The sequence below is a fragment of the Atractosteus spatula genome, chromosome 7 (assembly GCF_055471065.1).
Source record: "Atractosteus spatula isolate fAtrSpa1 chromosome 7, fAtrSpa1.hap1, whole genome shotgun sequence".
Classification (NCBI taxonomy): Eukaryota; Metazoa; Chordata; class Actinopteri; order Semionotiformes; family Lepisosteidae; genus Atractosteus; species Atractosteus spatula.
Window position 1 is genome coordinate 40,943,237 of NC_142712.1, and position 17,141 is coordinate 40,960,377.

A 17,141-nucleotide genomic window follows, 5' to 3' on the forward strand; every position below is an offset into this window, starting at 1 on the left:
ATACACGTGATTGGACACACAGGTTGTAGCATTGAGGCAGCAAGCTGCACTGTTTTTTATAAGTTCAGGTGGGTAGCTGCGTCAGCATGCGTAGGCTGCAAAGGAACAAGTAATAGGTTTATTCCATGCTGAAAAAAAGAAGAAAGAGAACACAACGTTTCGGCCGTGGAGCCTTCTTCAGGTGTGTGACACACCTGAAGAAGGCTCCACGGCCGAAACGTTGTGTTCTCTTTCTTCTTTTTTTCAGCATGGAATAAACCTATTACTTGTTCCTGTTTTTTTATAATACATACAAAAACAACCACGTTGGATGGGACAGACCTCAAACAACACATACATGGAAAGGTATTTTGTGTGATTATTTCATGTATACATTCATATATTTGTATGCAGTCACCCTTATTGCCCCAACATCCTGGAAATGAACCCAGTTACGCACTACTTCATCACCAAAGCTATTATAAATATTACTCAGCTGCCATTTACACTGTTTTGCAGTGGTTTGAATGACACACAAACACAGAGCTTGCACACTCACCTGGCCAGGTTGATAAGCCCATGGCACAGAGGATAGTCTGAGAACAAGAACACACCAGGGCAAAATCTCTCATTTTCTTAATTTGTAATAACCTCCCTAGTCAGAAACAAGATAAATCCACTGGGTTGCTTCATACAAACAGTCCAACTAAATTTCCAGCTAATCCTTTTTGATAGAGCACATAGCAGACAAAGCTTTCTTCTAGCTCTGTGGAAGGAATCATTGGGAAACAACTCTTTAAAAGACAGCTAGAGTGTTAAAGAAAAAATGGGAATATATTTATTTCGTTTAGTGGGATTACAAGACTTTTTTCACTTACATACCAACCATCAAACACAAAATGAACAAAGTCAAACTGAATGCAAATCAACATTTATTGTATTTTATTTAACATGAACAGGGTATTGCAGCACTTTAAATAATACTCATAGCCACAGATAAGATTTTTCTGATTCCCTTAACATGGCAAAGAATTCTCTAAACATGGCAGTGATGATGTGCAGTAAATGTGTTTATTAATACAGGCGGTGAGATTTTCATTTCATCCACTCTGTCACACACTCTATGGCAGTGAATGAGCCGAGAAATCAGAAAACAAACGTAAAGGGAAAATTTGGGTACTATGTAACACCAGCAACTGCCCTCCTCTGGTGCTCAATGGTGTACAGGCACATGGCAGTAAAGGTGGCATAGAGGGCCAGGCCCAGCCATTCTTCCAGTAAAGTGCAGCATAACATAACATTCTTGTCTGCATGAAATCATTGCAAATCCAAAGCTAAAAATTATTTTATAGTTCCTGTCCTGTCTTGATCACGAAAATTACTAAAGATATGTAAAAAAAAAACAAGCACCCCACATAAGAGCGGTTAAGCATTGAGAAGAGTTGAGGAGCAACACGTGTGAATTGTGCTGAGGGTTCCTGGAAGTGACAGAAGGAATGCTTTCTTTGCCTGTTCAACATGATACAGACGAGTTAAACATTTGAAAAATAGTGGCCTCTGTTAAAATGTGATTAACTCAAATAAGTTATGCCCCCTGGCAGTTAGAAGTTTGAAATCCAAAACTTAATGTTGGTTTATCATTCTGGATAGAAGATTGGAGCCTCTGACAAACAGATCACCACCATCAGATACAGAGTCATTAATTTGTGACTGATGGGTTACATTTTTATATAGGCTAGGATGTGCAGAATCTTCCTTTAGGTTAGGTATCCTGTAGTGCAAACAGCAATTATGAATTACAACAACTACTCAATTTTCCACAATCTTGGATATAAACAGCATCTGTAACACAGCAACACAGCAACACTAGTCCTGTTTAGCATTGCCATTAAGATATCACATATTCAAAAAGCAACTATTTTCCACAAAAAGCAAAGCAACAGAGAAGGGTGGCAGAGGAGCAACCAATCCATTCTTACTTTCCTGAAAGATGTAGCTTTTTTTTCCCCCCCCCAAATGTCAATCCAACCATCAACCTAAAATTACAAAACCAAAGCTTGATGTAGGGATTTCTAGAAGAAAGCATTTAATGTAAGACTGCCATCATTAAACACTCAAGTTTACAATTTACAACAGGGATGTAGTGGATTTAATCCAAGTCTATCTTCAGCAAAAACAAAGAGGTTACGCAACTGCAAGGGTATTTGTCAAATGAATGTACAAGCCCACAAATTCAACCTCAATTTTATAAAGTACACATCACAATAGCTGTAGCAGGGCTATTTAAATTGGCAGTGAAATGCGAGTGGTAAATCAAGATGAACTGTCTGAACTATTCACAATTAGATGCACAGCCAAAATTTAGACCACAATCTGGTTTAATTAGGCTGTGATGAGCTGCTTTCGGACAAGATACTGTACAAAAGAAATGAAAAACAGTGCAACAGGTGAACTGTGCAACAGGTGAACAGGTGAAAAATAAATGTCATTAATACCACACAGTGAAAGACACCCATTATGAAATAAACAGCGTTTTTCTCCACCACATTTTTTCATTTTGCAATTAACTTACGTTTCCGTACAAGAAGGTAACACTTAATGCTGTAGATACAGTCTGTATCTTAGGCATGGTGTGAGGACTTCTGTGAAACTCATTGCATTCATGTTCAAGTGCAAGCAAATGTTCTAGACCAAGTCCCAAATGTCCCACACACATTCTCTACCTCTGGATGTAGACATGGATACAGCGAATTACTGTATACTGTCAGCTAATGCAGTAGAATCAACACTGACCCCGATGCTTTCATTTTTTCTTCAGTGGAACAGTCTGTATAGACTCCAACGAGAAACATTAATTATGGGAGAACAGCACAGTGAGTTATAATGAAGGCAGGTCACAGGGGGCATCACCTCATGGTCAGTCAGTCATACTGTAAATATGGACTTGGGAGCCTTGAGTAGCCAAATCAGTATTGATTCCTACTGTAGTCTGCTTCCATGCTCAATTGCTCTTAAGTATTCTCATCTGTAGGCAGCACATTAAGTCAAATAAAACACAAAATCATACTTAAAAAATGCCCACAAGCAGTTCAGACAAATTGGTCAGAAGCAGCTGGTTACCACTGAACTGTTACTCTTGTAGAATGGCCTCTTAAAAAATGTGCAACAAAGAGTGTGGGAGTAGGTCAAATCACCAAGGACACACACACTAAACACTGAAGCGTTGATAAAGATAAAAGAACTGGAGAGAATAATTCAACATCAAACTTGCAACTGTCTTGAGAATTAGGCGGCAAAATTGAACACCACCACCTTTAGCACCAGGCTTTTTAAACTTGGTCCTGCACACAAATTACAGCAAACACACAAAACTTGGAGGAACCTGTGGTTCACACTCAGCTCTTGCAAGTACTCCTGCTCTTGCATCTTGCAAGTACTGCTGCTTTTTTTGCCCCCCCTGCCCTTCCTCAACAATGCACAGACTCTTTAAAAAAAGCACACGACTGAAAATGAAAGAGATAAAATTAGACTGCCTACAGCAACGAGGGATTCCAAAACAACTGATGTTACCCAATTCGCTCGGGTTACTGCTTGAGACCTACGCTCTCGGCTGAGGCAGCCAACTGTGTGAAAGGGGTGTGAAGACAAAAATACACTTCTCAAAAAGATATAATATTACCGTTACGGGCCCTAAATACATTCTGGAAAAAAGCAATTTAGGAAACTCAATGTAAAAAAAGGAACATTAAAATGTGCTATAAATCCAACTGAATGAAGGCAGGTGTTAAGGGTCTGACACTATAGCCTACATTGTCTTGATAAGTGTTAGGTACTTCACTGTCCAGCACCTCAGAAACTATGCTACATGTTTAACACCAAGCAGCTAACTCCACAGCAATGAGCCAGTACTCCATTTCTTAGCTCTCAATTGCAATGAACTAAACAGATATAAAATCATATGAGAAGGGAAGAAAACAAGTACAATAGCACTACATGAGATTTAAGAAAGTAAACATGCAAGCTACATTTTGGGTAACTCTTTAATACACTCTGTAAGGTGTACCAAAACAATATTTTGGCAACTGTTTTTGCTTTAAACATGCTCATTAAATACTGAGTACTGCAGAGCTTTATGGTACAGGTCTTTCACTGCATGTTAAAATACTTGGGAGAAAATCAAACTGTACTCTTTGCAAGTAGTCACTGTTTATAAAGAAAACTAAATACATCTTTTCCAATATCTTGTCTAAAGTATTTTTTTACACTGCCTCGCTCAGATTTATACTGAAATAAGAAAATGTCTCATACCTTCTTAATCTTCTCAACCATTGCCACATGGAAGAAGACAGACATTACGGTCACGAACTCAGGTATACTTTAAATAAAATTTGAATATGCTTGCCCAAAGACATTTTCATTTACAATAAATAAATAGTTTTAATTTACCAGTTTGGACTTGATTTGAAGAAAATTGGAAAAAAAGGGTTAGGCAACTGAATGCAGCTTTAAGTTTTTTTATATAACCTAACCTTCAGTGTTGACAACACTGCTCTGAAAATAGTTCAAAAGAAGTTCAAACTGCGTACCTTTTTATAGGCCTTTATTTAGATAGCTAATTTAAACAAAATAAATTAATAAATAAAAAGGAATGAGTGTGTTTACATGCTATATCCTTACAGTTAGTCAGGGTGTGTGTGTCTAGGGAGCTGCTAAGCGATGAAGGTTTTAATGACATTCTGGATCACCTGGCCACACCCAGGGCAGGGGGCGTGGAACTTGTGAAGCTTTCTGGCACAGGAGAAGCAAGCTATCAAGTGCCCCGTGCGGCCGTGAATAATGTTGCCGTTACGGGGCCGAATGCGGCACAGCTTGCAGGGCTCCAGAATGGCTTCCTGCTTATCACCCATGGTCTGAGCCATGTCCAGCATGTCCTGACTGTCTCCCTCAGAACTCTCCAGCCCTTCCGAGATCCCCGTGGGCCCATAAAGAGAGCACCTGGGGTTAAGATCCCGGGGAAGACGCCCCTTCCCTTTGTCAGCTGGCTGTTGTCTTTCGAGGCTGTGAGAAGGGAGGATTACCGGGTCAGACACGGTCCGGGGGCAGTCTGGGATGTCGATGCCATCGTCTTCTCCGTCCTCTTGCGCACCCACGCTAGTGGGGATGTCTGGCACAGAAATAGAATGGACAAGCCGCGGGCAGTCCTTGTACCAGTCCTTCTGCAGTGCCCAACAGCGAACACAATAGCGCTGCATAGGGGAGTTGTACTTGCGGCACTCTGTGCACTGCCAGGCATCCTAAAAGAAGGAGAGATAAGCTAACTTTGGACTTCTCTGCTTATTAACAATTTAAACATCTACAAGTCAGGTCAACAATGGTGAATGATTGTTTTTTTAAAAAAAGGGCTTCCACATCAAAAATGGTCACTTTTAAATGTCATGTAAAATAATAGAAAATGTATATAGAACTCCAGATACTTCCTTTACAACATGCATACAAGCTGCATGAACATCCCACCACAGCTTTAAATAATTTGACATAAAAAGTCAAGTTTATATGCAACACTAACAAAAGATACTATGAAATTCAATAACAAAAAGGCTGAAGTATGAGAATATTGTCACTGTTAACATAATTGCAGCTCGTTGAGAGATTTTTATTTTTTATCTGTTTGTAAACAATTATATGGCAGGAGTCCCTACACTTAAAAATAAATACTGACAGACCTGTGTGGAAATCTCTGTGTCCGTGTCATCACTCAGACACTGAGAATCTTCATCCAGATCATCCTGCATCTGAAACAGAGCACGATTGAGGGAATGGACTGGCAGAGCTCAGATCCACACAGTCCAGCACACATACATACAGGAAGCACCATCTATATTATCATCTATCGTAATCTGCACTTACCAAATTCTAATTATAACCGTAAATCCAAACAGCTCATCTTGAACAAATTATACAATGGCTAAAAAAAGTTGTTCAACAAGAGTACAAAGTGTGTAAATGATGTAAATGACACAAATGAAAATGAGCACATAAAGGTGCACAAGTTGACACCCAAGACTACTGTATTTCTTTCATTACTATTTTATAATTGCATCACTGCACTTAAAAGAAAATAACGTGGTTTACACCAGTGGTAAAGTAAACCTGCAACATGGGGAAAGAAAACTGCTTGCCTGTGGTGTACCACTTTCTTCAGTGCCTGGCAGTACAACATAAACTGGCTTAGCCAATTCATCTGAGCAGCATGTAAGCTGTACCATGTTAAAAAAACAGGCTTGTGCGTCATCATATCATTTTCTCAACCTGTGAACTTCAGAAATTGGGTTTCACAAGATGAAGGGGAATCAACATCGAGGGAAGGAAGTGGTGTTGTGCTGTTGCCAAATGTGTTCCAATTCACAGGCTTGGTATAAATGCAGCCAGAAACTTTCAAACACAATAGGTACCAAAGATCCTTTAAGTTTTACATGCATTAAATTCTACCGTAAAAAGACTCTTGCCTCCAAAACAGGACTGCACAGAGAAAATGTGAACTAAGTGAAGATTACTTTATCTGACAGCTGAATGTGAAGCAGAGAGTTTAGCTGTTAAAACAATGGTCTTGTCTGACAAACAGAACACAGTGCTGTGCACCCAAAAGTGACATTTTAAGCCATTAATATTGCTATAGCTTCACACACTGCTTAGAGTGTTTGACATTACAACAGGGATACAATGAAAGTATAAGCAAACCCACCTCTTTGTCCTCCTTGTCCCACTCCTTCTTCTCCTCCTCCTCCTCTCCATCACTTCCTCTTTCCAAGGCTGCTTCCTTCATTTCCACACTGACCTGCTCACTCTCAGCCTCATTCAGGAACCACAAGTCATCAGTAGTGTCTGACACAATGGCAGTATCTTCGTCCTGGCCAGGAGAAAGCTGCCTAATCAGTCTAGTTGTGCAACAAACCTCCTATTTTCTTTTCCCCATAATATCAGGGAGTTTTCCCTGTATTTCAAATGATAAATACCTAAGGCCAACTAAGCACTGTATGTCTGCAAGAACTCTGAATCATTAAACCCTACAGGCTGATTAATGGCTTTGAATGAACTACACTCTTTTCTGTAATGAAAAATGATAATTTTCCATGGAAAAAAAAGATCAAATGACAATACAAAGCTTACAAAATTCAAAGGGTATCATTCAAGCTCAAATAGGAAAATCAAAATCTTCCAATGTCTGATCATTTTTGCTCATGATAAATCCTTATCTGTGACACAATATGCACAAAAAATCCTCCATTATGTTTTATCTCAAATCTTTAAAAAAACCCAGAGATTATTTTCTATTAGGTTTGACTTACAACCTTGGATCTTAAAAACAGAACTTTTGAATAAGACTCTTGACATGTAATTGAACCAGCTAGGAAAGGAAAAGAACGCAGGTGAACTCACTTAGCATGCATATATAAGAGAGTTAATTAATTAGCCACAATTTGCCATCAGGGTCTTCATACCTGGTTGGTGTGAATGTCTGTGGAACCATTGCTCTTGCGCCCATAGTTACTGCGCAAGTTTCCCAGGAACCACCATGGCAAACCAGATAAGTCCCATTCTTCCAAACTGACGTCCAGTTTTGGCCGCTTACATGCAGACCTGGGCAAGTCATCCAAAGAGTCTGGAAGGCAGATAGAAGACCTAAATCTGGTTTTAAAACCACACTGAGATAACTGAAGAAGTGGCACAGGACCCTTCCAAGTAAAAAAAACTCCTCGCATCACTGATGTATATTTAAAAATTTAAGATTCATATAGATTTAGAATTTTCCACACCTTAACTTAAAGCCTAATGCAAATACACAAAATGTACTTGTGCTCAACTGTCAAGATGCCAGGTTTTGCCATTTTTAAATCATTCATCCCCTTGGAACCCAGAATGAAGTTACCTCCATCGGTTTCCCTTTGTCTGCGATGTGAGGTAGGCTGTGTGGTGGAGGTGCTCATTCCCTCAGCTGCCAAGGCCTGGCTGAGCTTGCAAGGGTTGCTAGATGTCTGTACAGGGTTGGAAAGAGAGCAAGCAGGGACAGCATGTTAGCATGCCAGATCCAGGAAGTAAAGAGAGGGGATACAGCAGCTCTTCCAGGTCAGCAACCCCAAAGTGTGGAGGTGAAGGGGCAAATTCGAAAGCAATCCAAACATACAACATGAACAGGAAATTCATCCTGTACACTCCAAAAAATATGGTATTACCTTAAAGAAGCGATTAGCAAACTTATTACAAACCTCCCTTTTCAAATTCTAATAAGCTTGATTAGCACGGGAGGGTGGTTTAGTTATTTGTTATTGTAAATATCTAAAGACGTAAGTTTCTCACACCACAATGAGATTCCGCTGAAGATTTTACGATAACTTACATGTATATGCCACGTTCAAGACAAAAAAACAAGAACTGCAAAGTGACTTTACTTTTTATGGTATATTAAACCCTCTCAAAGGAGTAGATTCAGCAGTTTGCTTCTAGTTTCTCATAAAAACAGTTGTTCTGAAAGGGTCTACTCATAAGCTGTAGTTAACAAAAGCAGCACTTAAACATCTTTCAAGTAGGGATTTAGATTGCAAAAATTTAACTAATCTGATGAACATGCCACCACTCACTCTGAAATACTCCTTTACATGAACACAGCTTATCACCACAAAAAAGTAAAGTCACTTTCAGATACATAGTTTATTTTCAACTGACCTCAGACTGTACCCCACAACCCCAATGTACATACAATGCTAGATTCACCAATGGTTAACACATCCGCAGAGAAAGAACTAAGGACAGAGGTGTTGCAGACATGCTGTTTGCTTTCATTGAAGTCAAAGGATGTCACAGTTATTTGGGGAGAGGGGAAGGAAGGTACTGCATAGAGCCACTGAGTGGAAAAGGAGCTGCTGTACCCCCAAAATAATGAGCGTGGCAGAGAAGAGAACTCTGAGAGACAAACAGAGACAGTAACTCTGTCCCCCATCTGCTGGGAGTCTCTGGTGGCTTTCTAGGGGCAGCTTCACAGTACTTTCCTTTAAGAGCCACCAGAATTCCCCGAGACAGGGATGTACAGAGACGGTGCAACTCTGTACAATCAAACCAAAGAGACAGCAATCCTCTCTTTCATGGCAAACATCCACCTGATTTCACGTTACTTTCATGTAGAAGGGCATCAAATTAGAAACGCTTAGAAAAGTAATTTGATATTAAAGTATTTTTATCACTTGAGAAGGCACTAATCCTAGTTATCCACATCAACAAAATGGAAGGAAAAATTTCATAGAACAGATAAGGTATTGACGCTATTTCATTGCTAGCACTAAAAAAACATTACTATTCAGTATGAAACACGCTAAACCTATAAAATCAAATCTAATAATAATTGCATGCATTCATATAGTACTTCTCATCCCAAAGCACTTTCCACACAGGAAGTGTCCCACTCCACCAACCAGTAAAGTACACCTACATGAGTGAAAAGCAGCAGCCATTATACACCAGAAATTCCACTTCATGGCAGATCAGGTGGAGAAGTAACGCTTCATCTATTGAATTAACGGGGAACTTTACAGAAGTCAAGATTTTACAAGGGCAGAATAGAATTCAGCCAGCATACTGGATTAACATTCCTACTCTCCTTCCCTTGTGAACAGTTCCATGGGATCTTTAGTGACCAAGTAGTCAGGACCTCTGTTAAATGTCTCACTAAACAATGGCACCTCCTACAGCACTGTGTCCTCTGTCGCCATACTGGAGCATTGGTTTGGGAATTCTGGTCCAGTTGGAAGAGTGCTGCCTACTGTTCAAGCAACATAAACCTCTTAAAGCAGCAACTAGCACTGGATCTAACCGGATCAGGCTACAACACAACAGTTTATGAACAGTTTTACAGGCGTTAAAGTAATACAATACAGAAATTATAACAAACTGCATTGTCATTTTAGTTCCTACTTTTCACATAACTAAGTGTTGACAGATGCATATGCTGTACCTAGGTGATTTCAAATCACTTTCAAGTAATTCCAGAAAACCTCAACTCGCTCATATCTCATAACCAAAGTTTTGTTTGCCATGAAAAAGGGAAAAGGGCTGCCTCTCCAAAGCACCATGCTCGATTTTTACCTGACCAGGATCTTCGCTTGGGGTCACATGATTTGAATCCTTGGCGACAGAAAGTGTCTTTGCAGCGTCTGCATTTCAGATAAAACACGGGAACAAACAAAAAAATCCTTCCCCATAATTACTTATCTCACAACACAATCTTTCAGAACAACACACAGCTACTAGGCTTCTGCTTTTGGACCATCATAGCCACATTGCTGTTAAAAGAAAAAAAATACAGTCTCTTATCCTAGAGATCTAAATTCATCACCTCACAACAGTTTCACACCTCTTCCAACACTACAATCAAAAAAATGCTCACACTCAAAAACACACACTAAAAGCTACCAAATGAAACAAAACAAAGCAGAACTACATGCTCTTTAGAGTGGACTGTGTCTTTACTACAAAATGAACACAAAATGAATCTGTTAATACGTTACCAGGGAAGCCTTTTGTGTTTGCCATGCTTGGAAGTTTAATGTCAGCCCAAAAACCTCTTGGATTTTGTTTTTGTACATATTAAGCAAAATCTTAAGAAACTGGAGGCATTGCCTACCTGTGCAATTCAGGACAATTAAATTCTTCTTGAGCATCTCATATACAGGGCTGTGAAAAGAGCAGTTGTACAAATTTTCAAAACATTTTTTCAAACACTCCCATTCTTGCTTTATACTAATTTTAAAAAGTAGATTGATTTTAAAACTACGATTCTTTTCTTAAGTTAAAGGTGAGAAGAACAAAAGATACTTTTTTACTTTAACCTTCACTGCAATATTTTAACTATGTTGAAAATTAAAAAGGTTGAATTTTTTACAAACAAAAAAACAGTAAAACTAGCTTCCATCAAGTTGTTAGACTTTTCATAGCAATATTTAAATATCCCTTACTGTAACACATTTTTATGTAACTTACATTTAATATCCAACATTAATTGCTCACCTTGGGTTTTTTACAGAGAAGCTTTCCACCTCCAGCAGTTCACCCAAGGGATCATCCTGGCAATGAACCAAATGTTGCCTTTGTTTGTCATACAGTTGTTTCACCATAATATACTGCCCAAGGTAGTGCATGACCTGCAGGGAACAACATGATTAGGGAGGTTTTATTTACTGTTCCTTATATATTAAAAACAAGTGACCTTAAACCCATAGCTTTCACTGGAATGCATTATTAAGAATGACCTGATAACACAGAGGAAGATCAGTGCACAAACTGTCCTCAGGTAACTAAAAGTAACTAATTTCCCATTCCTTCTCCAACAAACATATTCCCCAGTTGGTTTTGCAGATCTGCCAAACAATTTTGTTATTTCCAAAATACACCTACTGCCTTAGAAATTCACCTGCTCCGCTCCCTGAATCCTGAACAGTGAAGACCCCCAAGGGTTAATACACCTTAAAAATCATGTTAATATTGGACTCAGAGAAGACTCCTCAGAGGCTCAACTTCTAAAAGAGCTTGGGCAATGTCTATGACCCATGTGCTGTGGGTTCAAGCCTGGGTCACGTTACTTTCCAACAGTGGCCAGGAATCCCCAAGCTGTGGAGCACAACTGGCTTAGCACCGCTCAGAGTACGGTGGAAACAGTCATCCAAGGATCTCTTAACTGTCAGCAAAACAGCCACCCCAACTGCCACAAGGGCACGTGCAGGCGTGCAGCGAGGGACATGCCTCTCATTCAATCTACGTCTCTAAGATAAGGTCGTGCTGCCTGTGACGTATCAAAAAATGGGCGGCTCGGGAGTCTGTGGTCAAAATGGTCAAAGGAATATTTGCAGCAAGCCAAGGGGTGAATCATAAGCAAAACCATTGATTCCAAATTGGATGGGTAAAACAAAAAAACAAAAATTCTAAAATCTAAATACAACACAAAAATACTGGGCTCACAGTGACAAGTGGCTGAGAGACTAGTGTACAACCTCACTCTCAGCTGTGATCCCTCATACCTCCTTCAGTGTAAACGTGTCCTCCTGAGCACCGGCCATGTGCAGTATATGCAGAAGTGGAGCCTTGGGCTGCACCTGCAACATGACACAGAAGACAACCATGGTCACACTGCCAGAGCAGACCTCATTATTCAAAGTCCTAAATCTGAGAAAGTTTCTTCAAAGATAAAATCAAGCAAGCGAAACTTTCCGAAACTTATCTGTAATATGAAGGGCAACGTTAATGACGCATTTAAACCTCAATATACATGCATATGAGTATCTGATCTGTCCATACAAATGTACATGTTAAGATACACAAACGGTATGTACTCAGGGAATTATAAAAGACATGAACATGCCAGCAGGCTTAATAGAAAACAAGCTCAAAAGTGCAACTAGATAAAATCTCTTCCAACAAAAGTGATGTATGAAAAAACCAGCACAGTACCAACAATGCATACCCTGCCCGTTTCAATTTGTTGTGCAGTAAACATTATTCTAAGATGAAGTGTATTATAATCAGACCACATCCTGTGCCTGTGGAACTAATTTAAAAAAAACTGTACAACAAGGCTGTATTTTAACGTGAGAAAATCTTTGACAAAGTACCCAACACTTTTTTTCTCATCCGATCGATAAACCACATTGATTGGTGCAAACAGCCTCTTACCTGGCTGCTGTCCCCTGGTAATAACCTGCATGATGGGTTTGAGGCTGGATATTGCGTTGAGGTTGACGCTGTGGTCATGGCTGGCAGTGATATAGCTCTGAGGAAAAAAATAAATCAATAACTGTTTTATGTAACTGCCAAAGTAAGCCCCCCACTAACCCACAAAGTGCAAACTTTTAAACTTTTAACCCCGCCCCCCACATATACTTCTAAACAAGAAGCATGCCTGATGTAAAGTATACTCGGCGTTATGGAATGGAACATTAGGCATAAACACCAAGATAAAGAGGAAGAGAAAAAAGAAGTATATATTTTAAAAATGTCAGTTCTAGGAACCAAAAGTATTGGAAATGGCACCTGCACAGGAAATAACAGTTTCCTCCAGAGTTTCTCTGCATTCTAGCTGTGATTCTTCTAGATCTCAGCAGCCAGATCAGTAAAGGAGTACTGGAAAGAGCCCTTTCCTGACATGTTAGGGCATGCAGGGAAGCAATGGGTGACATTAGTCAGAGAAAGCAACAGGAACAGCTGAGTCAACTGCTAACCAGCCATGTAATCCAAAGAATACCAAAGAAAGGAAAGAACTCACGCTACATTAGATAAAACACTTCACACTGACCTAAAAGGCCCATTTCTTTTAACTGTGTACTTCACGGTAACTTAAAACCTCTTCCCCAGAATCATATTTCAAATTTTTTTATTGCCAGTGGACCTACATTGATGAAAGATGCCACTTCATAGAAGAGTGGGTCAGTAGCAACTACGTATGTGGCTCAAAAGGTGTGAGAGTGAGTAGGAGGACAAACGTGTGGGGGAGCAAATGTCTTTAGAACACATCATTAACAGTCTATTAAGGATAACCTCACCCACTCTAAAAACAGTATAAAAATACATGCTCCACTTTCAATACAAGTGACGTGTTGAACAACGTTTACGTGCTAAAAAAAGCGACGTAAATACACCCTACACATGCTGTGGCCAAGTGAAACCATGATGGAATAAATGTCTTAACTATTATGACCATTTGTGAAGGATATATGCACAACACATCAAAACAAAAAAATCAATTTAATCACAGAGATCGCAGGAAAACATTATTTCTCAATACTCAGATATCTAACAGTGTTTGCTTTGAAATTAGAGAAAATAATTCTCAGAAAGCATGCCTTCTTAAAATGTCATGCTGCAACAGAAGTCCCTGAAAGTGAGCACACCTCTTCCACTTCTACCTCTGCAAGGCACCTGGGGCCTCTCAGTTCAGACTGAAATAATAATAATGAGGTATTTAAAGCCACAAAGTTGCACTACATGAGTCTAGCCTGCAGATGGCAGACTAGACTTTATCAAATCTAATGTTTTTGTTTATCTTTTCAGAACTCATTTAGTATCATAGGACAGCACAGTGATTAAAATTGCTGCCTCACTGTGCCAGGACCCTGGGTTCAATTCCAACCCTGGGGAACTATCTGTGTGGAGTTTGCATGTTCTTCCTGGGTTTGCGTGGGTTTCCTCCGGGCACTCTGCTTTTCTCCCACAGTCCAAAGACAGTAGATTAATTGGCTTCTAGGAAAATTGGCCCTGATTTGAGTGTGTTTGTCCTCAAATGGCCTGGTGTGCCATCTGGGATGTACCCTGCCTTTGCACCCTTTGCTTGCCGGGATAGACTCCAGCTCCCTTGTAACCCTGTATTGGATTAAGCGGTCAGAAAATGGATGGGTGGATGAAATATGTAAATCCATTCATAAAAATAACTAATTCTATTCCATCATCTTTCGGAAAGATCTTTCTTTTAAATGAGTACCCATGTGATAAAATTAAAGAGATCAAGGCAAAGCAAGAGCCTGGGGGGAGAAAAGATTTTATTTAAGGAAAAGGTTGCTGCCAATGGGTGGGCAGTGAAGTATCACACAGGTACTACTATTGTACCTTTGAGCAAGGTACTTGATCCTGATTCCGTCCAGCTCACTCGGCTGTACAAAGACGTACCGTCACTGCTGAGGGTAACCCTGTGGCAGAGCAGGAGCGAGCCATGTACTTGCAGCCAGCTAGCGTATCACTACAGAAGCCAAGATAAGCTACATCCTGATGAGCCACAAGGCTTGTTATTACTGTGCGTTCAGGAAGGGGCTTTTAGAGTTTCAACTTTCAATAGCGCCCCCTCAAAAGATGCAAATTTCAGAACATGGATAATAATCTGAGGCTTTTTATGAGCCTTAAGAGTTTATAAAAGAGTACAACTTGAATGTACTTAGAAGTGCTAGATCCACCATATGCTTACACACAATGTAATTACCCTGGAAGAAATACAAGGAAAAATATACAGATATAGATACAACACAATATTACACAAGGATAATACTAGCATGATACACAGAAAATCTGGTCTACATAAATAATTTAATGTAAAATGCAATGACACCATGATGCAAACATTTAGATTTAAATTTGCTGGATCCTAATATAAAGGGAACATTAAATTAAATATTATGGAAGCCATCTGTTTCATATTGTTAATTTTTATACTTTAATTTGAAGGCTGTCTGTTTCAGAAAATGAAACTCTGAGCCCATCAGGAAATAACACACAGAGCTGGGGAAGGTTGTTTTTTCTTCCAACAAATAAACCCTTTTCAGCAGGACTGAATGCTCTGGGTACAAGACACGAAAATCAGGGAAATACTTTGTTCACAGCGTTTGTCTAACTACATTACATACAGCAAAAGACAAAATTAATATGCAACTGAATTAATATCCAAGAAAGGGAAGTTAAATTCAAGGTTTTATAAAGTCATTAAGATGATTGCTTTCTGAAACCAGATATTAAGATACAACACGCACATGCGAGTTTTAGAAGCAGGAAGTAATCAGATGACAATGCACACACAACCGCGGGAACTTGCGTGTATATGTAGATCTGTGTTTCTGGTGAAATATACCCAATGTATAACAGATAACGGAGGGATGCATATCGTTAAGACGCTATCCTCACAAGAATCTCATCAGCCCGTCGTATTTAACGCAAAAAAGACTTGCAACCTTAAATGGACGCCAATGCATCACCGAGCCCAGTTCAGAACAGGGACTGGTAGCTTCATGTTTTTGTTCCTACCTCTGTACATTTTTCCCTCTTCCGCTCGTTCTCTCTATATAGGATGTTCCTTGAGGTCATTTCCAGCTGATTACTCAAAACGTTCACTTCAGTTTAACTGAAGGTACGGTTATCCACAAAACAGCAATAAATACCCTGTTTATAATGATGCAGTTCTGCACTTAATAATAATAATAATAATAATAATAATAATAATAATAATAAGATCAAACACACAACAGAGCCTGAGTGAAACAAAACCCAGGAGATACCAGGCCCTACAGAAACTGGGTTACATGTAAAATATAACAAATTGGCATCCGTGGGTAGTATAGGATTACAAATTATGTAAAAAGTAAAAGCAGCATTGTTTGCAATAGTATAGCTTTATATTCCACATATGTAATTTAACATTTTGAGAATACACCCTTATCAGCTTGTCCCGATGCACGATAAAAAGGAATTAGCGGAACCACGAGGTTCAACTAAATGCGATGTAAATCAATGTATAAAATTAACTTTGAAGCAACAGTAAAACAGTAATAGCATAAATCAGCACGACTTATATAACGAAAGCGAGCACACACACACATATATATATATATGTAACACCTGCGCGGCACACGGAACCGTACCCAGCCCCGCTTCACATTGGTGGTAGAAATGGAAAAAAATAAACGGCACTCCAGTGTAAACGCATTAACAACTCTGCACCAAATCAATCGTTTAGTGTGAATAAAACAATCACTACATGCGAACACGTTTTATATACAAGTATTAATTTTCTTCACGGTTTAGAAGATGTTTGGCGCTTTCGTTATTAAAAAACTGGAAAAACGAAACTCACCCTTAAGTGCTTTTATCGGACTCCTACATTGTAGCTACAGATCCTGAACGTCCCATATCATCGTTTAAACTCTATCATATATGACTATTAACACTTTTTATAATAGCATTTACGTATTTACTAGATAAACTCTGCAGGCCGCTAGCGTCTCCATGGAGCTATCTAGTCCAATATGGCGGAACACAACTTCCGGGTAAAAGCATATTTTTTAGTTCCTTCTACTAAGCCGCAGCGTCATAGGAAGCCTGTAGAATTATTTTTCTGCTTATTAAATACGATACTTGTTCCTCTACAATAATTGTACAATAATAAAAATTAGGTTACCTTATTTCAAGAATGACAGTTTCGAACTATATTATTCTATTGTTTGATGCTGTAACAGCCAGGTCAAAGTGTAGGTTAATAATAAAGTTGGGTAAACACGTTTAATTTGTTACAAAGCTGTTAATGGCAAACACTTTTAAACTCAGTAAAGCATACAATAATAACCACAATCATAAATCATTTATGCCTT

At 39.2% G+C, this 17,141-nt stretch overlaps 1 protein-coding gene across 2 annotated transcripts; it reads right to left on the reverse strand.

The window, feature by feature from the left end:
* Positions 1–894: 894 nt before the first annotated feature.
* Positions 895–16,813, reverse strand: mdm4 (MDM4 regulator of p53). Of its 2 annotated transcripts, none has more exons than XM_088920862.1 (11): positions 16,628–16,813; positions 12,694–12,790; positions 12,042–12,116; positions 11,035–11,168; positions 10,652–10,701; positions 10,114–10,181; positions 7,907–8,012; positions 7,479–7,639; positions 6,722–6,886; positions 5,703–5,771; positions 895–5,273 (listed from the first exon to the last, which is right to left on the reverse strand). In XM_088920862.1, the coding sequence occupies exons 2-11, from the start codon at positions 12,769–12,771 to the stop codon at positions 4,689–4,691; spliced, it is 1,491 nt and encodes a 496-aa protein (XP_088776988.1). In that variant the 5' UTR covers positions 12,772–12,790; positions 16,628–16,813; the 3' UTR covers positions 895–4,688. The 2 variants fall into 2 exon arrangements, with proteins under 2 accessions (XP_088776988.1, XP_088776987.1); XM_088920861.1 differs by having other exon boundaries at positions 6,722–6,901.
* Between the last annotated feature and the right edge of the window lie 328 nt (positions 16,814–17,141).